Source organism: Ranitomeya variabilis, chromosome 3 (genome assembly GCF_051348905.1).
Source record: "Ranitomeya variabilis isolate aRanVar5 chromosome 3, aRanVar5.hap1, whole genome shotgun sequence".
Lineage (NCBI taxonomy): Eukaryota > Metazoa > Chordata > Amphibia > Anura > Dendrobatidae > Ranitomeya > Ranitomeya variabilis.
In genome coordinates this window covers 750,357,024-750,379,005 of record NC_135234.1, presented here as the reverse complement: position 1 = coordinate 750,379,005, position 21,982 = coordinate 750,357,024, and the positions used below count along the sequence as shown (strand labels likewise).

Below are 21,982 nucleotides of genomic sequence, written 5' to 3'. Positions count from 1 at the left end.
AGCATTATGCAGAAGAACCCCCCTGGAAGTGCTGCTTCTGCATAACCATGCCAACTCTTACTGTAGTTTATGAGGTCTTCATTTTTCGGATATGCCAGAAAAGTTGGCAAGTATGGTAAAGTTTAGGATATTGAAGTAAAGCTATATCCAGAAAAATGGCCACAGTTGGGGCTAGGAGATGAATAAGAATCAAAATGAAATCCAGGAACCATAATCACAACAAAGCCAAGTAAGTCGACAGAACCAAAAGAAGAATTGCAACCAGGACCAGGAAACACCATGACAATTGAATATAAGATAGATACCAAGGCCTGAGTCTTGGTAGAAACGAATAATCTCATCTGTAGATGTCTAAATGCAACAGATTAATGTATCCCTCTTTTTTCCAAGGACATAGCTCTGAGGAATAGAGCAGCAGATATTGGAGTTATTAAAGAATAACTTGTAATACCATGGATGACCACATGGTGTGCTGTCAAATAGTATTCTAAGTGAAGTTCAATATCCAAAGTCACCCCAATCGGTTGAAATATTAACAGTAGAAATGTATATTTCATGCTCCACATTGTTAGATGGCAATTTGATGTGTTCCGTTGTAAATTATAATTGCAGTTAAAGTTTTTTTTTTTCAAAATAATCAATCCTCATGATCGGTTTCCCATCATAGGATCCTCAGTTTAAGTGACAGATGTAGATGAGTGATTATGCCCCACACACCCCCACCGGTTGCACATTGATGGTCTACCCTATAGATAGGTCACCAATTGAGAATCCTAGAAATCCCAATAAAAATTGTCAGCAGGCTCCATATAAAGAAACTACAGTAGTTAAGTAGCATCAGGGACATAAATCTATGACATTAGAAAATGGATTTGGTTCTGGGACTATAAATCAGTCCTTGTCATCCATTCCCCATTTGATGTGGACACACTTTATAATCAGGAGCCATAGGTCATCGATGAGTACACCAACACTAGTACTTTGGACGTCTACGATAAGGCAAGGAACTAACAGGATCTAAGTATTTACTACAACTCCACTGGTAGGGAAGAATTGGTCATTAGGAAGGAAGGTAACATGGATGGGAACAGGATTACATGACATACGAAGCTGGCATCATACTGCTTCACACACTGTACTTACCATAAGAAACCCATACTTGAAAGAAAAGGACAAGAAAAACACAAAATTTACATAGAATTACAGATATATGGTACCGTAACATATTTTGGAACTGTTCCCGTCATAATGTCACACATGGCGGCCATTATTCTGTAGACACAGTGCACGAGAGACATATATTTTATACTGTCTTTTAGTATTTGAGTTTTTTTTTTTTTTTTCGATATTTCATGTTTTATTACACTTGTTGAAAATTTATTTTCGATTATGGGCCACCTAAAGTAATATTTGTCACTTATGTGGTGTGATGGCATAGATACCCATCAGATAAAATCTGAATAAAAACCTGGTAGCATTTGTTCTTTTCCTTGTATTTTTCTTTTATTTCTGTCCTAAAGGAATTGTCCGATGAAAAGAAGTTATCAACTCTCCATAGAATAGGTGATAACTTATTGATCGGTGACATCTGACTGATGGGATCAGAAATGATCAGCAGGTCGGAGAACCTATCACCCTTAGACTGGAGCAACAGTGCTTAGGATCAATTACCACTCCATTCATTCCCCAATGGGCTGGTGAGTACTGTGCTCAGATTTTTCCGGGAGCCTCTCTGAGAATGAATGGAGTGGAGGATGGGCATCCAACTTTCCACTCCATTTTGTAATGGGGATAAAACTTCACGATCTACCGGGGGACAGTAAACAAACAGATAGCACATAGCACAGCAGTATGTATGTCTACATCCATCCCCCCTCCAGTAGTGAGTTCCTTTGATGTACACTGTAGGAGTTGGGGGTCATCCAAGAGGAGGTCAATGTTTCAGGAATATGCATGGTAAACCAGTAAAGAATTGCTGAAGTAGTATATCCCATCAGTTGGCTTGGGTTCCCATCAAATACCCAAAGAAAATGGCTGCAGAGCCGCCATTTTGTGCCACTTATTTACAAATTTGAAAATGCTTTAAAGGGGTATTCCAGACAAGAAGGTGTAAGTGTTAGATCGGTGCCACATTACCAGCACTAAGGATCTTAAAAATGCCACTAATGGCCTCTTACTGTATGTTACCGATGGGCCAAGTATCCAGTACAGATTGTTTTTAGGAAATGTGATATCCTTTACACAATTCAAGAAACCTCATTTACAACACTGCTTTTGTAATATATAACGGATTTTCCACCCAGAAAATCCACTGTGTAAACGTTCTGTAGCAAAATATCCTTATTTTAAAGGACGGAACGAAAATATATAGTTAACAAAAGGCATTATTTACATCGGTAATTCATAAAAAGCAATTCCAATCAGTTAAAATAAAATTCCTTCTATTTTTTAAGGAAGAGTCAGATGGGCGTATAACTCGGACGCGGATCGCAATGTAATACTTGGATTGACTATCGGCTCTCCTGACCTGAGTGTGACCACTGCACAGTAATACATGCTTTTAGGCTCCTGCCAGCCCAAGTATTGCATTGCGATCCTCGTCCGAGTTATATGGCCTTCTGACTCTTCCCTTCGATGCACATTTTGTCCATGAGGGGCAATATAGTAGAAGAGTGTGTTAGGTGTTAAGTTCCCGCCTCTGCACAGGGGGAATCTCAAACCATCTCCGCTGCGGTCTCCCATTCTTCTACAGCTGCAGTGGAGTCTGCTCAGCGGAGACGTCGGTCCCAGCGTCTAGCTCAGGCTGATACTGGACAACTGGTTACTACTGCCCTTCCAGGCTCTGTCCTTGTAGCCAGCACTGATCAGCAGCGAGCAGGTCTTTCTCGGACTAAGTCCTGCTTTTCACATACTGAGCATGCCCACGGTAAGATCTCTCATTGGAGATCAAGGGTCACATGCTTAGATACTGCAGCAAATCCCATTGGTCCTCTAGGAAGGTCCTGAAGGTGCTCAACTTCTGTGGCAGCCTCCCATTGGTCCTTCTGGGAAGGTCCTGTACTTGCTGCAGCTGTAAAAGGTTCGCATGACCGCTCGGCCATGCGCTAGTGTACATTTGAAAACGTGTGTGTGTTGATGTGTGAAAGTCACTCATTAATCATCCCCTCCCTTGTGTATGACTGCTTGTGTAAGGTGGATGTTTGCTATCTAGCGCCCGGCTGAGCTATCAGCAATAAACACACAAAACAGCGTCTAAATTGCTGTGACCACCAGTGTGGCGCCGTGCGCTATTAGGGTATGTGCACACGTACGGATTTCCTGCAGAAATTTCCTGAAGAAAACCGGTAATTTTTCCGCAAGAAATCCGCATTTTTTTTCCCCGTTTTTTTTGCCTTTTTTTAGCATTCTGCAAGCGTAATTAGCTTGCAGAATGCTAAAGTTTTCCAAGCGATCTGTAGCATCGCTTGGAAAACTGACTGACAGGTTGGTCACACTTGTCAAACCATCTTTTTACTATAGATGCTGCCTATGCAGCATCTATAGTAAAAGATAGAATGTTTAAAAATAATAAAAAAAATAAAAAAAATGGTTATACTCACCTGCAGGCGTCCGTTCCTATAGATGCCAGTGTGGTTCAGGACCTTCCATGACATCGCGGTCACGTGAGCGGTCACATGACCGGTCTCGACCAATCACAAGACCGCGACGTCATCGCAGGTCCTTCACCGCACACCAGCTATAGAAACCGAAGCGGCAGCATGCAGCGGAGAGGCGGGAAGACATCGAAGGTGAGTATATGACTATTTTTTATTTTAATTCTTTTTTTTGACCAATTATATGGTGCCCAGTCCGTGGAGGAGAGTCTCCTCTCCTCCACCCTGGGTACCAACCACACATAATCTGCTTACTTCCCGCATGGTGTGCACAGCCCCGTGCGGGAAGTAAGCAGATCAATGGACTCCCAGGTGTGCGGAATCCCCTGCAATTCCGCATTTTAATGAACATGTTGCTTTTTTTCCACGATGCGATTTTTTCACGGAGAAAAAGGCTACATTTGCACAAAAATGCGGAATACACTGAAAATAATGGGAGGCATATGTTAGCTTTTTTTCGCATTTTTATAGCGAAAAATGCGAAAAAAACACGAAAAATACTGAACGTGTGCACATGGCCTTAGAGCGCTTTCCTTACCCAACTCTGGGTGGTTAGTGGCGTCCGCCAGAGTGGCACAGTACGCACTGTTGTGCATTTAAGTTACTTTCTCAGTTATTCTGTTACCCCAATTGTGGTGTTGAGCGCAAGAGGTCTACACGAACTCTAATCCTGTGTCTTTGGATAGAGTCCTGAGACTCCTTGCTTGCGCTCTTGGTGCAATACCGCAACCCTGTGACCCAACAGGGTTCGCTTCCTTCACACAGGGTGAAGTTAACCCATGTGTGTAGCCTCATTGTACCGCCATATAGTCCGTCATTACTCAGCAGCAGGTTCCATCTCTGCACGGTGGACTCCGGGCTGCGAACGCATCTTATACCATCTCTCTAATTATTTGGTGCGTTCCGCTATCCCTAACATTGTGTCAATAAGTTGTTCCAAAATTTATGTATAGAGGCTGAAACTTCTTTCCAACGAGAACAAGAAAAAGCTTGTTCCATAATTAAAAAAATCTGAAAACCTGAGGTATGATGAGTGTGACAAAAGCCTAATTTTTTTTAATTTCAATCAACCTTCCATTAAAAATTTGGACTGGAAATACTCTTTAATCCCAAAAAATAGCTCAGCCCAATTAATCATCACTTATTTCCCTTCCAAGAACTTTTTGTATCAGCTCAGTCCTACCCGGTGGAACGTTGCTTTCGAACACATAAGTTATCACATCTGAGACGACATACAACGTATTGACATACACCACATAAAGCGGCTAAGCTGGTAGGTTGTTGTCGTTTGCTGCACAACATAGATTAAGAGTTTTAAAATAAATTCTTACATTCCGATAGGTTGCTGACAATAGGTGTGAGTAGGCCCAGGAGTAAATGAAATGCTAGAATAAAGAAAGTTGGATGGGTTAATAAATAAAAAAATGTATATAAAAAGAAAAGTTACTGTTGCCCAATATATTATTAGTTTGTTTTATAAATTAGGACTTAAAGCGGATTTCCAGGAAATAACATTGATAAATTAACTTTGATGAGCCATAACATTTGTAATCTCAGAGCTTCAACTCTCAGGACCCCTTACTAGTCAGCAGAATGAAGTAAGTGGGCGCTTATCATTTTCAAAAGGTTTTGACAAGTCAGTAGTGTTGAGCGATACCGTCCGATACTTGAAAGTATCGGTATCGGAAAGTATCGGCCGATACCGGCAAAATATCGGATCCAATCCGATACCGATACCCGATACCAATACAAGTCAATGGGACTCAAGTATCGGACGGTATTCCTGATGGTTCCCAGGGTCTGAAGGAGAGGAAACTCTCCTTCAGGCCCTGGGAACCATATAAATGTGTAAAAGAAAGAATTAAAATAAAAAATATCGCTATACTCACCTCTCCGACGCAGCCGGGACTTCAGCGAGGGAACCGGCAGCGTTGTTTGTTTAAAATTCGTGCTATTACTTGGTTACGTGAATTCCCGGCTTGTGATTGGTCAGGTCGGCCATGTTGCCGGGACGCGGACCAATCACAGCAAGCCGTGACGAAATTATGTCACGGCTTGCTGTGATTGGTCCGCGTCCCGGCAATATGGCCGCCCTGACCAATCACAAGCCGTGACGTCACGGGAGGCTGGACACGCGCTCATTTTAAAATGGGCGCGTGTCCAGCCTCCCGTGACGTCACGGCTTGTGATTGGTTGCGCCGCGGTCAACCAATCACAAGCCGGGAGGCTGGACGCGCTCATTTTAAAATGGGCGCGTGTCCAGCCTCCCGTGACGTCACGGCTTGTGATTGGTTGCGCCGCGGTCAACCAATCACAAGCCGGGAGGCTGGACGCGCTCATTTTAAAATGGGCGCGTGTCCAGCCTCCCGTGACGTCACGGCTTGTGATTGGTCAGGGCGGCCATATTGCCGGGACGCGGACCAATCACAGCAAGCCGTGACGTAATTTCGTCACGGCTTGCTGTGATTGGTCCGCGTCCCGGCAACGTGGCCGACCTGACCAATCACAAGCCGGGAATTCACGTAACCAAGTAATAGCGCGAATTTTAAACAAACAACGCTGCCGGTTCCCTCGCTGAAGTCCCGGCTGCGTCGGAGAGGTGAGTATAGCGATATTTTTTATTTTAATTCTCTCTTTTACACATTTTAACATTAATGTTGTTGCGATACCCGATACCCGATACCACAAGAGTATCGGAATCCCGGTATCGGAATTCCGATACAGCAAGTATCGGCCGATACCCGATACTTGCAGCATCGGAATGCTCAACACTACAAGTCAGACATTTTTAACAGTGGGGGGTCAAGAAGCTAAGATCCCCATGATCACAAGGCAGAAGGGCTGTATCATTACATTCCAAGTTGGCTCAATTTGACTTTTCTTGGAGAGCAAAGCAAGCAGTGTATCGACTCAAAGACTTTCTACTCTTAGCACTAGAGATGAGCGGATCTGACAAGATTCCAATTTGCCAAACCTGTCGAATTTTACTGAATTTATTCTCCTCATATTGATTGTCCCTTATTATGCTCTCAAAACCCAGTGCATAGTAAACATAAGATACAGGAAAAAACAAACAAACAACCAATACTCACCTCACAAATCACCCCTGCTGCCCACTGTCCCACATACGGTCTTTGGCATCTTCATTCTAGGCCAGGACTTCCATTCACGAATAGGTCCAGGATGCCCTAGCGCATGCCAGCTTGCTGAATTCATGTGGATATGGCATTTTTGTCAAATTTGATTGGAATTTAATCCTACTTGAATATGGATTTTTTTTTTAACTTGGTGTAAATGCCGTTATTTCCCTCAATCCGTCTATTTTTCTTTTGTTCCCATGCATCTCCGTTCATGAGATATGGCCCTTCATGAGATCTAGTCTTTTTTGTCTACTGGGTGTGGTCTTCAAAAAGACGCCCACAGAGAAGAGTTCAGGATCACTCCTACTAAGCTAAAAAGGACTAGATTTACATAAAGGGAAGATGGGGCCATATCTCTGTAACGGAGAGATGCAGGAACATAAGAAAAACACCGTCAAATTCAAAAGAACAGCGGAATCTACATCGGGTAAAAAAAAAATATTTATAGCACATGATAGATTCTCTTTAAAGGGAACCAATAAATTAAAAAAAATCTTTTGACATGTCATAGTGACATGTCAGTAGTCTTAATAAGAGTGGGTTGGGTGCCAAGAGTACAAAGTCTTTAAGTTCATACATTGCTTATTCTTTCAAGGAAAGTCTAATAGGATAATCAGGAATGAAGGGCATAGTCCTTCTGCCCTTTCCTTTTAGTGATAATGGTTATTTGAGCACCTGAAATCCCACTGATGAAAATTTCCTTTTGAAGCCCCAATAAATGAATGTTTGAAAAGCACATGAACATGAATGTGGTCTCTTTAGTCTGCTGACTGACGGGGGGTAAGAGGACCTTCACCAATCAGATATTGATTGCTTATCTTAAAGATAAATCCTCAACGTTGTTTGCCGGAAAGTCCCTTTAAATCTTACTAATTAATGCACTAAACATTTCATGGTGCCATAACTATATTGAACATCTGATTTCATCAGTCAAGGTGATAGGGCCAAAAAAGTATGTAAACCCTTATATTTCACAACTAATAAAACTTTTTTTGTTAGTCTTTAGTGATCAAACCTTGACAGAGTGTAGAAGAGCCCATATCTCAATTCCTCAGGTTACCGTAAAACTTATCGGGATATTTTCCTTATGAAACCTTCTTCAGATCAAAAAGTCTTCATCTTTGACAGTTTTTGATATATTGGAAACTGTTCAATGTGATTCTATTTTCTTTTATGTCTTGGATAATTTTTAACAATTTATTTAAAATTAAGAGTTGTATTTCAAGAAGAAGATGTCTCATATTCAACAATTTTGCATTTTCAAATGTGGCAAAATGACTATGAATTGGCAAAGCCGCCGTAGACCATGCCTCTCGGATGATCTCCAAATTTAATTTTTTCTCATTTTACCAGGCCATGACTTCTCATGTTCGAGAAAGGAGGTTTTGACCATTGTATTCCACCAAGAACACATGTTGTGATTGGTGTTGATTTTGGCGTGATGATAAGTGTAACATCAAGAGGAAGAGCAGTTTACATTTTTGGAGCTCGGGAAGACTACTTTCTCTTGTTGACTATTACAACCCATACCTTCTAAAATTTGGGTTGAGTATAATACATAGTCGGGCAGCTTGGTCTTTAATGTAGACCCTAGGGTCTCCTTTTCTTATCTCTTTGTTTTCTTTCCCTGAATTCACATTAAATTACAAAGGTCCTGATTCATTTTTGCTTTTTTTCTCTAATTTTTCCAGGTTTTTTTTGCTTGCACTTTATTCATATAATTTGCCCGTTTTTGTAAATTCATTTTATATGTGTTTCCCCGTTTTTTTTAATGTTCTCCTTGTGGGCATGATATGTGGTTTACAGATGTTTTTGGCTGATTCAATGTAAACTTTTATATAAAAAAAAATTGCAACAAATCTTGTGTCATTTTACCTGAACATGCGACGCAAAAAAGTTTAACGACAAAAATAAAGAGCGTTTTTTGGGGTTTGCACAGAATTCAAAAACATCAAACGCCATATTAAATAATTTGACACAAAAAATATTAACCAATACTAAAAGACAAAAAAAGAAAACTGACTTAAGAAGAAAAAAAAACGCACAATATGACTCGGGCCCATATTATACGAAACTTGTTGACTTGGATTCAACGTAGAGATCTTGGGCTCCAAAGCAAAATTGCAAAAATTGCTGTTTTTTACCATGCTGCATTTATAACATTGGTGTTTTTTGCAGCAGAAGGAACTTTGGACCTCCTTGGGCACGAAGATTCGGTTGCAACTGCTGCTTATTAATTTTCTAAAGCTAAAGAGTTCTAACCTATGGTTCTGAAGGTCTATACATTTGTATCCTTCCTTACCTTTTCTCTTGGCTCATCACATCCTCAGATGAACAGCAAAATGACCAGCTTTTAAAAAAAGAAACATGATTTTGCGTTACTCTGTTGGGAGATGTTTATACTATAAGTGTCTACATAATGTGATCTACAACCTATCAAGATTTTTCTTAGCATGTTGTGATTTTTTTTATGAGAAGTTGGAGTCCAAATTTAAGAAAAGGAATGGGTGGACACGTCTGTATAATTTGGCCTTCAATGTTGAATGTCTTCTGTTTAAAAATTGTCAATCCATTTCTACTTTTTCAAACTTTTGGGAATTCCTATAAATATTATATTTTTTTTAATATATAAAGTCAAAAAACAGAATTATGATTACTAAAATCAATTTTGCCAAAACTGTTTGACTCATTAACATATTCGATAAGGTTGTTAAAAAAAACAAAACAAAAAAACTTTCTAACAAGTCGTTATTCTAGAGGTTCACATACTTTTTTCCACTCACAAACACCTTGATTGATTAAAGCATCTGTGCAATACAGACTGGACTGCTGTTTGGTAAAACTGCCGATATATAGTGATGATTTTGAGTAGGATGAGACAACATTTGGGAGACATGCATAGAGAAAATGGACAAAGGGGATAAACTTTTTCTTATAACTCTACTGTCCCTTTGTATTTTGGCATCAGGTTTATTAAATGCTAGTAAAATGACTTAATGAGATGGCATGAAAACTTACTGATGTATACAATAAATGCCTACTGGAGCAAATTAGATTGTACAGTGTAATAATAAAAGCTTTACATCAATGGGTAGGGATCTTAGTTGATAAGTTCTTAAGTTTTTTTTAATCCAAAACCTTAATTTTTCCCTTTCATTTTAAACTTAAAGAAATATTTTCTAAATTTTAGTAGTTACTTAGACATTATCCAGCGAATCAATAAGAAGCAATACTCGCCCCCACTGGTCCTTCCCCTATTCTGATCAGATAGTCCTCCGGTCCTTGCTAGTTTCTACTTCCTGGTCTCATCTCGACACACAGGAAATGCCTGTTTAGCCAATCACAGGCCACAGAGGTAACCTACATCAGCCAGTGATTGGTTAAATGGCATTTCTTGTTTGTTGAGACAGACCAAAAAGAAGAACCAGAGGGGTATTCAGTGGAACAGGATCAATAGGATTAATTTATTTTTTCATTCCACTCAGCCTTTAATAAATAAATAAGTAAAAGGCAGGATTCTTTTTTGGGACTGTCTAATGCATATTGCACAACAGTCCTGATTTTGGCAGGATAATTCTACCACTTCCTTTAAAAGGGATGGAGTTTATGCAGGTCCAACACAAAAGTGCCTGGTTTTGGGTGTTCCCGGGAACAGGGCTTAAATACCAATGTATATGTAGGTAAATATGGTATTGGATGCAGTTACTCTCAGTAGTATAAGAGTATGATGGTATCACACTGATGCATTACTTTAAAGAGACATACTCCCTGATGAAGCTGGGTGAAACTCCAGTTGGGTTGCTGGGATAAAACACAATTAGCACTTCACACTTGTACCATGTAAGTTTATATATGATTCCTTTGCTTCTTTGAGAGTATGCAACCCATTGTGGACTATATTCCATCAATGTATCTGTGCACTTGGTGATATATGCTTTATAACCCCTGATGTGACTTTTTTGGCCCTCCACTGAGCTACTGTCTGGGATGATTTAGTGAATCCTGCTTTGAGCAGGGGGTTGGACCAGATGACCCAGGAGGTCCCTTCCAACATTCTATGATTCTACTCTGCTTTAAACTCTTTTATCTCTACATATTTTTTCAAATATAAATAAAGTACAAGACATTGGTGAGACATACTGCAACACCATCTATTCTTTTTATTTACTTTAAAGAGGTCTGTCATAGTAACAGATTCCTTTTAAAGGGGTTGTCCATCCTTTTTTATTCTAAAAACAAGCACAGTGTGGTATAAAAATAAAAAACACATAGAATTTCCTACCATTCCCCATTGCTCCTCTGTTCTTCTGCCCAGATCCCGGCGCTGATCACCCTTTACCTATTCAAGCAGGAACAGCGCTTGGCAATTCTAGCCGTTCACTGGTTGTGGTTTTCACCAACACTTCCCCCAATAGAAGAGGAAGCGTGGAGGTGTCGGCAGTACGGAGGATATCATTGGGGATCATTCATATATATATTTTTGTCAGTCTGGAACAGTTTATTTTTTACAAAAAAAGGAGGAAAACCGCTTTAAATACTAAAAATTCTTAAAGGGAGTCTGCCACCCCCAAAATCGCATATGAGCTCTGGCCACCGGCTTCAGGGGCTTATCTACAGCATTCTGTAATGCTGTAGATAAGCCCCTGATGTAACCTGAAAGATGAGAAATGAAGGTTAGATTATACTCACCCAGGGGCGGTTCTGCTGTGGTCCGGGTCCGATGGGCGTCGCGGTCCAATCCAGCGCCTCCTATCTTCATACGATAACGTCCTCTTCTTGTCTTCTTGCCGCGGCGCTGGGGCAGGGGTACTTTATCTCCCTGTTGAGGGCAGAGCAAAGCACTGCCTCTCTGACCTTTCCCAACGCCTGTGCACTGCAGTACTTTGCTCTGCCCTCAACAGGGCAGACAAAGCACGCCTGCACCGGAGCCACGGCAAGAAGACAAGAAGAGGACGTCATCGTATGAAGATAGGAGGCACTGGACCGACCCGTGACGGCCCATCGGACCCGGACCGCAGCGGGACCGCCCCAGGTGAGTATAATCTAACCTTTGTTATCATCTTTCAGGTTACATCGGGGGCTTATCTACAGCATTACAGAATGCTGTAGATAAGCCCCTGATGCTGGTGGCCACAGCTCATATACGATTTTGGGGGTGACAGATTCCCTTTAACTGGGTCTATTCAATCTTCCTTGTTATTGATTAGTACAATATAAAACTGTATAAAGTAGAAAAACTTCCATAATAAATATGGCAACTCAGGGTAGAACATAAAATGGATAGGAAGTAATGGCTCGTTGAATGACTTACATTGGGTACAGGTGGTCTGATGATGGAGGTGCGAAGACTGAAAAAACAAAGAACAAACTACCGTAAAGACATGAGATGAGAGTGGAAATGGAGAAGACAAAAACAATGCTACAAATAATAGGAGGATAAAAACAATGAAGATTACGGCAAAATCTTCTGTCATTACTTCTGGGCCAGACTGATTCTTTCCGTGTGATACTTTTTGGAATCACAACTCTGTAAAATGACTCCTGCTAAAATTTACAGTTAACGATGGACCAGATCTGAGGCCACACATGCCGGTCACCCTCCTTTATAGTGAATAACGCCCAATGCAAATTCTTTACCTACAATGTGCCATTTACAATGCTGGAGAAGAACAGCCGTTAGGCCTTCTCAGGCACTATGACTTAGTCACCCCTGATGAAGGAGGATAAGGAAACAACTTTTTCTATCTCTTCTATAGACTATTATTGGGAGTGATTAAGCATGTGTGGCCATCTCTAAGCTATAAACATGGAACCTGGGAGATTGAGGCCTGCAGATGGAGATGGTGGCCACATTGATGGATTGAAGGACTCCTCTAGAGAAGTGACTCTTACCCATAATAATCTCATTGCATATTTAAAAAATGTAAGAAATCCTAAAAAAACTTGAATTAGTGAATATGAAGCATTCTGAATACTTTAATTCTGCACATTCTATGATTTTATGTCAGAAATAGTTTTCTGCTATGGGCATATACTCCATAAAGGAAGCCCATGGGGCTTTTAGAGAAAAAGGGTTGCCCAGACTTGATCATTCCATCCTCTTTGCTATTGGATGGTGACAACCAGTGCATTACATCTGTTACCAGAGGAACTCTAATGTTAGCAAACACCAGATCTGGATTTAGACATAAAGAGGTATTATCACAATTGAAAGTTATTCCTTAGCCATAGGACAAGGGATAACCTACTGATTTCTGGGAACTGAACACCGGGACCCCCATCGAGCCTAAGAATGGGGCTCTGTGGTGGAAGTGTACTTGTCCTCCTCTCCTTTCTTTGCCTATGAGACTGCTGGAAATAAGCGCTGTTCTTGGATCATTCCGGCAGTCCCATATTAGCATGTGCACCCCCACTCCATTCAAATGGAGCTCTGGAGAGCTCCAAATCCAGGATCGCTATGGTTTTCAATTGTGTAAAGGGGTGAACAATCCCTAGGTTCTTCTGTTTTAGTGATTAAAAATGGGCAACATTTTGATCCTTGTTATGGAGACTCTCCTCTTATAAAATGGGGAACATGAAACCAAGTGTTTGGAAATGATATTGATTATAGGCACATTTACGACATATTGGGGTAGTGGTTGAAAATAACACCAGAAAGTGTTTCTTAAAGACAATGTCTAAGATTTGAAACCACGGTCTTTATAGTAAGAAACAGCGCCACTTCTGTCTGTTGTTGGCCAAGTCTGGCACTTCCTGAAAACATCCTATAAGGAAACCTGTTTTAGTCTCACTACAAATATGTTACCACTAAAAACTTTGACAAGCGATGAAAATATAAAGAGTGTACCACCGGGAATTCATGTTAAATGTTCCGTTGAAAAACAGAGGTAAACTAATTTTTAGATGTAAAGATTTTTACCTTAACGTTTCTCCAGAAGACCCTCTCCTTTTCCATAAATTGACCAGACTGCTGGATCGGCTGGCGGCTGAAGAAGACTTTCCATCCCCAACGTGCATTCGGACCACTGTGGAGGTAGTGAACGCACTGCGGACATTTCTTTCCGGTTTCGCAAGGATTATATAAACCTTTGGCACAAACATACAGCCGAGAGCTACCGTGGCACTTAGGCTCACTGAGAAGCACATGGTGATAATTTTATAGTTGCTACCAAAATAAATTGGCACAAAGGCTAACCATATGATGCAGGTGGTGTACATGGTGAATGCGATGTATTTTGCCTCGTTAAAATTGGCTGGCACGTTCCGAGTCTTGAATGCATAGAAGGTACAGCTCAAGATTAGCAAACCATTGTAGCCAAGTGGAGTCACCACACCAAGGTTGTTGGTGTTGCAAATCAAGTAGACTTCTCGGATGCTCGGGTAATCAAACATGATATCCGGAGGTTCCATGATAAACAGAGCAATGATGATTCCTAGCTGGATGCAGATAAGGACGAAAGCTATGACCAGCTGTGCGCAGGCACTCATGAACCTTGGCTTCTTGGTACAGATTTTCTTCTTACTACCGGCCAAGATCCGGGCTATGCGGTTGGTTTTGGTCACAAGAGCCGAATAGCTCATCGCTGGAGAAAGACCAATACCAATTCTTTGCAGGTAACAATATATCCGTTGAGGTTTTGCAATTAGACAGAACGTGCACAGGTAGCCTAAGCAGATGCCGGCCAGGATGATGTAGCATAGTTCTCTGCTCGATGACTTCACTACAGGAGTGTCTCGGTACAGGATGAATATTGCTGTGACGAACATGGTGGCAAGTAAACCTAGACACGCAAAGACTACAGCTGCTATCGGCTCAGGGTCCTTCCACCGAAGATATTCTACTGGGATATGGATACATCCTATAAAGGCAAAAAAAAAAATTGTTAAAAAACACCTCATGTACACATCAAGTGTTTACTCCCCAGGCTATGGTCACGCAAAGTCTTTTGACTAGTTTTTATTAGCAGATACACTCGAAAAATGCTCCTCAAAACCTACTTAGAAAAAGTCCATGTTACTTTGTTGGAGACCTGATGGAATCTGCTCCAAACTAGGTACTGTCCAATCAAAAAGGTGCAAAAATGCTCTCCCAAACCACTTTAGAAAAAGAAATAACTCCATTTTCTATTTTTAAAACTTTTTTTGTTGTTGTTTGAGCACTTTAAAAAAAACTCTGTGTGAACATAGCCTAAAGGAGATCTAATGGAATCTGCCCAAAACTAGACAAAGTCAAATAAAAAATGCTTCAGTAATAAATCAATTCCTAAAAACTCTCCCAAACCACTTCGGTGAAATAAAAACTCCTCCAACCCCCCCCCCCCCCCAACAAAGGAGCACCATCTTAAATACTTGAACTCCTTGTGAACAAAGACTAAAAACTCCCATTTATATATAAAACTATCTCCTCAAAATGATAGAAAAACTCTTGACAGCCTGTAATTTGCATCAAAACCACTAAGTGACGACGTATAGAAATATAGAGCATAAACATCTCCTGACAAAGTATCACAAAATAAGATGTTTTTTCAAAGCTGCTCAACTCACGCCACACATCTCAAAATATGACGAGCCAAACATAAAGTTAAGGAAGAACACGTGTAACTCCAATTATGAAGGCATAAGAAAGATTTCCAATGTTACTAAAATGCTGCAATAACGGGTTATTCAGGATTTAGTAAGTGCCTGCACTTTTCCAGACATGGCACCATTCTTGTCTATATGATACGTCGCACACGCAGCTCACTCGCAATCATTTCATGCGATGGTCCGCAAGACCTTATTCAGACTAAGGACAATAATGGAGCTGTTTTGAGAAGAAAAAATCCTTGATGAATCCTTCACCATTTTTATGGTTTATGGTTTTGCTTCTTAGTCGGAGGGATTGTGTAAGCGATACATGTTTTGGGAAATGGGATTTGGAAAACCAAGCAAAAGAGGAATTTTGATTCGGAAATTGAGCCTCTTTTTGTACCTATATTCCTCTGCTTTATGGGCACAGTCAGAGGGCCCTTAACTTCTATTTTATTTTTTTACTAGCTGTACTACCCGCCTTCGCCTGGGTTAATAATTGCTGTTAGCAAAATAGAATGTGTCAACAAAAATTTATTCTGCACACAAAAACCACAAAACAAATAGATAGATAGAAATGGAATTATTAAAGGCAAAAAATTGTTTTCATGTCTCCAAGCCTCGCTTCCCTCTCCTCAGAAAGTTTGTTGGCCCTTGAGGAAGCAGCTCTTGTTTTCATGTCTGCAAGGCTCACTTCCCTCTCCTCAGAAAGTTCATTGGCTCTTGAGGAAGCATCTCTTGTTTTCATGTCTGCAAGCCTCACTTCCCTCTCCTTAGAAAGTTCATTGGCTCTTGAGGGAGCAGCTCTTGTTCTCCTGTCTGCAAGCCTCACTTCCCTCTCCTCAGAAAGTTCATTGGCTCTTGAGGAAGCAGCTCTTGTTCTCTTGTCTGCAAGCCTCGCTTCCCTCTGCTCAGAAAGTTCATTAGCTCTTGAGGAAGCAGCTGCTGTTCTCATGTGTGTCAGCCTTGTTTCTCGGTCTTCACATTTTTCATTGGCCCATAATGCAGCTTTTCTTCTTGCATCAGCTGACATTCGTGCCATGGAATTCCTTTTCTTATGAGGCATTATTATGGTAAAAATAGTCTGTAACTGGCAGTTTCTATATCCTCTCACATAGAGGTAATGTGACTGACATCAGCCTTTCCACCAACACACCCTAACTGACATGCTATTACATCACACAAGCTTTGTTATACTGAGAATGTCCTTTGTTGCCTATATTAACCATTCAGAGCTCAAATTAATTAACTGTAGCAAAATAGAAGCTGAGCTGTGATTGGTTGCTATTGGCAGCCTGATAAATCCCCAGCCAACAGGAAGCCCTCCCCCCTGGCAGTATATATTAGCTCACATATACACATAATAGACAGGTCATGTGACTGACAGCTGCCGTATTTCCTATATGGTACATTTGTTGCTCTTGTAGTTTGTCTGCTTATTAATCAGATTTTTTATTTTTGAAGGATAATACCAGACTTGTGTGTGTTTTAGGGCGAGTTTCATGTGTCAAGTTGTGTGTGTTGAGTTGCGTGTGGCGACATGCATGTAGCGACTTTTGTGAGATGAGTTTTGTGTGGCGACATGCGTGTAGCAGCTTTTTGTGTGTCGAGTTGCATGTGACAGGTTAGTGTAGCAAGTTGTGTGCAGCAAGTTTTGCGCATGGCGAGTTTTGCGCGTGGCGAGTTTTATTTGTGGTGCGTTTTGAGTATGTGTAAGTTTTGTGTGAAGCAACTTTTGCATGTGTTGCAACTTTTGTGCATGTGGCAATTTTTCCACGTGTGCAAGTTTTGCATGCGGCGAGTTTTCCATGAGGTGAGCTTTGCACGTGTGGCGAGTTTTGCGTGAGCCTAGTTTTGCATGTGGTGAGTTTTGCGCGTGGCGAGTTTTGAGCGGCAACTTTTGTGTTTTGACTTTTATGTGGCGAGGTTGGTGTATGTGGTGAAATGTGTGCTGAGGGTGGTATATGTGTTCAAGTACGTGGTAGTGTGTGACGCATTTTGTGTGTGTGTTCATATCCCCGTGTGTGGTGAGTATCCCATGTCGGGGCCCCACCTTAGCAACTGTACGGTATATACTCTTTGGCGCCATCGCTCTCACTCTTTAAGTCCCCCTTGTTCACATCTGGCAGCTGTCAATTTGCCTCCAACACTTTTCCTTTCATTTTTTCCCCATTATGTAGATAGGGGCAAAATTGTCTGGTGAATTGGAACGCGCGGGGTTAAAATTTTGCCTCACAACATAGCCTATGACGCTCTCGGGGTCCAGACGTGTGACTGTGCAAAATTTTGTGGCTGTAGCTGCGACGGTTCAGATGCCAATCCCGGACATACACACATACACACATACACATATTCAGCTTTATATATTAGATGTTAAAAAAAAAAGAGAGAACGGTGGCAAAGACGCCCCCAAAGACAATTCAGGTAAAACACTGCTGGCATTTTTTGAAGTGTCTTCCTTTAGCATGCGGATATACCAACATCTAAAAGACATAGGCTCCTAGGGGGTGGAGTAAAGAGGTTTGCGCCTCTTAATGAGTCAGGCGAGGTGCCAAGTGTTGTGCTCCTCCTTGTTTGCCTCACCAGCCATGAGATTAAATGATGTGAAAACACCAAAAGCCACAAAATGTTTGCGCAACCTGGCGTTGCTCAAAAATTTTGCAACTTTTCTAAAACTTTCCATACCAGTTTTCCGATATAAAAGCATTGATGAAATGGCTCCACAGAGCTTTTTTGAGAAGGTCAAAGACGATGAGTTTTCTAGTGGAAACCACTTGAGGAAAAACGCTTCTCCTTTATGGAGTTTTTAGAGAACTTTTTCATTTCCTTAAAGGGAACCTATCACCCCGTTTTTTAAAGATTAGATAAAAATAGTGTGAAATAGGGGCAGAGCTGGGCTTTACATTAGTGCCTTTTTGGTGCCTTTACACCCCCGTTAGGCTGCCGAAATACCTTTGTGAAGTGGCCGTTTTGTCCTGTCACTCAAGTTGGTCAGGTCGGATGGGCGTGGTCACAGCGCTGTTTCTCCCCCAGATCAGGCTCATCATTACGTTGGTGGCGTAGTGGTGTGCGCATGTCCAAGGTCCCGAATCCTGCACAGGGGAGTGAAAATAGCAGCGATGTCCGTTATTTCATTGGTGGTCGGTGGGCGCGGCCATCTTGCTTTGGCCACGCGTGCGCAGAAGCGGCGCTCTGCTGGCCGCGGCTTCAGGAAAATGGCCGCGGGCATCCGCGCGTGCACAGATGGCTATCGCGGCGGCCATTTTCGTGAAGCAGAGTTCGCATCTCGGCTTCACGAAAATGGCCGCCGCGATAGCCATCTGCGCACGCGCGGATGCCCGCGGCCATTTTCCTGAAGCCGCGGCCAGCAGAGCGCCGCTTCTGCGCACGCGCGGCCAAAGCAAGATGGCCGCACCCACCGACCACCAATGAAATAACGGACATCGCTGCTATTTTCACTCCCCTGTGCAGGATTCGGGACCTTGGACATGCGTACACCACTACGCCACCAACGTAATGATGAGCCTGATCTGGGGGAGAAACAGCGCTGTGACCACGCCCATCCGACCTGACCAACTTGAGTGACAGGACAAAACGGCCACTTCACAAAGGTATTTCGGCAGCCTAACGGGGGTGTAAAGGCACCAAAAAGGCACTAATGTAAAGCCCAGCTCTGCCCCTATTTCACACTATTTTTATCTAATCTTTAAAAAACGGGGTGATAGGTTCCCTTTAAGAATTTTTACAGCCTTTTTGATTGAGCAATCCCTAGTTTGGAGCATTTTCCTTCAAGAACTGCTTCAAAGAAGTGACTTGCACTTTCTTTTCTCCCATTGGGTGTTTTTCAAAAACCTAAAGGGGAAGAAAAACACCCCAAATAAAAGGAACATATGACCGACAAAGTGGTTTTACAATAGAAATGAATAGAAAATACGTTCCAAGAATTTTCATCAATTTTTTTAGGCCTGTTTTGGAATGATCCAGTTTCAAAAGGCTCCTTAAAAAAACCTTTGTGTGCACATAGCTTAAAGATTGCAGGATGGGGCTGCACACTGCTTCAGTTACTACTTGTCCACATAAGTCAGCATAGGAGCTGTATACACAAAACGGCAGGAGATTTTTTTTAATGAAGACAATTTACAAAGTTGCTTCAATCCCTTTTCGAGAGCAATGAATAAAAAAGCGCGACATCGCCACTAAAAAACATAAAAAGGAAATATGTCTGCACTGTTCCACTGCTGTTACATCTGCTGGGTTACGAGACAGCTGACTGTGAATGGTTAATAGTTTATATCTGTGCGGCAGCGAAATATTGTCTCCTAGCAACAGTGGGATATTATGTGTAGATAAGTCTTCTTTCATCGCACCACATTCCTGCTGATCAGAAATGATTTCCTGGAGAAAACCCTATCACCTATAGAGGAGAAGAAATAACCTGAGATAGACGAGGGCACAACACAAACATTCCCTGGCACGGCCGACTAATGCCCTGCACGGGGGATGCCCGCTGTCTGGGGCTTACACGGGGCCACTGCTCTTCCTGATCCGGCAGATTATTTTAATCAGCTTTGTAGTAAAATGACTTTTGTAATAAAATAGCGTAAGAATAGAAATGATAAAAACATACGGACATTCTCGTTCCTCTCTGAAGACAAGGTTGTTACATTCTCTGCTATCTGATGATTTGTCTTATATTAGTCAGAGCTAAGTTTTTCTTATACCGAGCTCCAAATCCAAAGCATAGACGGATAATGTTCATCTGTCCTTTTACTCAAAACATAGAAATGCATTACTCTGCTGCCCTAGGCTCCCAATCCACGATAAAACTTTTGTGGTGCATATACCAGTCTAATATGTTCAGGAACTGTCATTATTCTCATCAGCACTATAGGTACTGGAACGCCCTTCCTTTGTAAGAATGCATTGCTCCTGCCTTTATCCAAGGGCTTGCCTGTCCTTAACTGAAGCCTATCATCTCTGTTATGCTTCTCCTGACAGATTGGAGAACAGGAGCAGAGAAACAAAGCCCTCCTTCACTCCCTGTGGAGAGAAAAAGACCTCTACTCCTCTACTGAACGTATCTAAGGTGTGCAAAGTGACAGGTGTAGGGTATAGGGAAGGAACGTTGTAAGGTCTTTGTCCCGCCATAGGAAGTGGTGGCAGGTCTTTGTCTCTTTACAGGAAGTGTGTGCAGGTGTTTGTCTCTGTAAAGGAAGTGGGGGCAGGTCTTTATCTCTCTACAAGAAGTGTGGGTAGGTCCTTGTCTCACTACAGGAAGTGGGGGCAGGTATTTGTCTCTCTACAGGAAGTAGGGGTGGGTCTTTATCTACAAGAAGTGTGAGTGGGTCTTTGTCTCTCTAAAGGAAGTGGGGGCAGGCCTTTGTTTCTCTACAAGAAGTGTGGGTAGGTACTTGTATCTCTACAGGAAATGGGGGCAGGTATTAGTCTCTCTACAGGAATTGGGGTGGGTCTTTATCTCTCTACAAGAAGTGGGAGTAGGTCTTTATCTCTACAGCAAGTGGGGGCAGGTATTTGTCTCTCTACAGGAAGTGGGGGCAGGTATTTGTCTCTCTACAGGAAGTGGGGGCAGGTCTTTGTCTCTCTAATGGAAGGGTGGGCAGGTCTTTGTTTCTCTACAGGAAGTGTGGATAGGTCCTTGTCTCTACAGGAAGTGGGGCAGGTTTTTGTTGCTCTACAGGAAGTGCGGGCAGGTCTTTGTCTCTCTACAAGAAGTGTGGGAAGGTCCTTATCTCTCTACAGGAAGTGGGGGCAGGTTTTTGTTGCTCTACAGGAAGTGCGGGTAGGTCCTTGTCTCTCTACAGGAAAAGGGGGCAGGTATTTGTCTCTATACAGGAAGTGGGGTGGGTCTTTGTCTCTCTACAAGTGTGAGTAGGTCTTTGTCTCTACAGGAAGTGGGGGCAGGTATTTGTCTCTCAACAGGAAGTGGGGGTGGGTTTTTGACTTTCTACAGGAAGTGGGGGCAGGTCTTTGTCTCTCTACAGGAAGTGGGTTTGGGTCTTTGTATCTCTACAACAAGTGTGAATAGGTCTTTGTCTCTCTACAGGAAGTGTGAACACGTCTTTGTCTCTCTGCAGGAAGTGAGGGTGGGTTTTTGCCTTTCTATAGGAAGTGTGAGCAGGTCTTTGTCTCTCTACAGGAAGTGGTTTTGGGTCTTTGTATCTCTAGAAGGGCAGGTCTTTGTCAAGCTGTTCTTGCTTTCTATTTGTTTGTTCTTGTTCACTGCAAACGGCAATAACAGAGAAATGACTTTCAGGGAAGGCACGGCATATGACAACAGTAGAAGAAATGCGTGTTGGGAAGTGAGGAGAAGGAAGTTCCAGTTCCCATTGTAATACCATATCATTGATAATGACCATGCTTTTCTACGAGTTTTGTGTGAAAGGACAGGTATGCTTCAAGTGTTAACCATGAATTACCCTAGATTTTTAAGATTGTCTAGATATTAGTGTAAAGCAGGGCCGGAGATATCATTGCTGCAGAATGTGCAGCCGCACAGGGACCCCTTTAATTCAGTACTCCACGGCCTTCCTCACTTATTAATTTCAAACATGCTCATCATGTCTGTCCTCCGTCACTGATTCTGAATGATTTCACACCTCT

General features: G+C 42.0%; 1 protein-coding gene across 16 annotated transcripts in view; it reads right to left on the bottom strand.

Annotated features, from left to right (window-relative positions):
* GRM5 (glutamate metabotropic receptor 5) overlaps nt 1-21,982 on the bottom strand; it is a 351,429-nt gene that overhangs the window by 5,807 nt on the left and 323,640 nt on the right. For 5 of the 16 annotated variants that reach the window (XM_077298557.1, XM_077298564.1, XM_077298558.1 and 2 more), the window contains exons 8-10: nt 13,713-14,652; nt 9,096-9,143; nt 4,985-5,038 (exon numbers count right to left, since the gene is read on the bottom strand). In XM_077298557.1, coding sequence (XP_077154672.1) covers nt 4,985-5,038; nt 9,096-9,143; nt 13,713-14,652 — 1,042 coding nt within the window. Of the gene's footprint in view, nt 1-4,984; nt 5,039-9,095; nt 9,144-12,104; nt 12,142-13,712; nt 14,653-21,982 lie in introns of all 16 variants that reach the window. The other 11 variants (XM_077298566.1, XM_077298559.1, XM_077298560.1 and 8 more) reach the window with 6 other exon arrangements.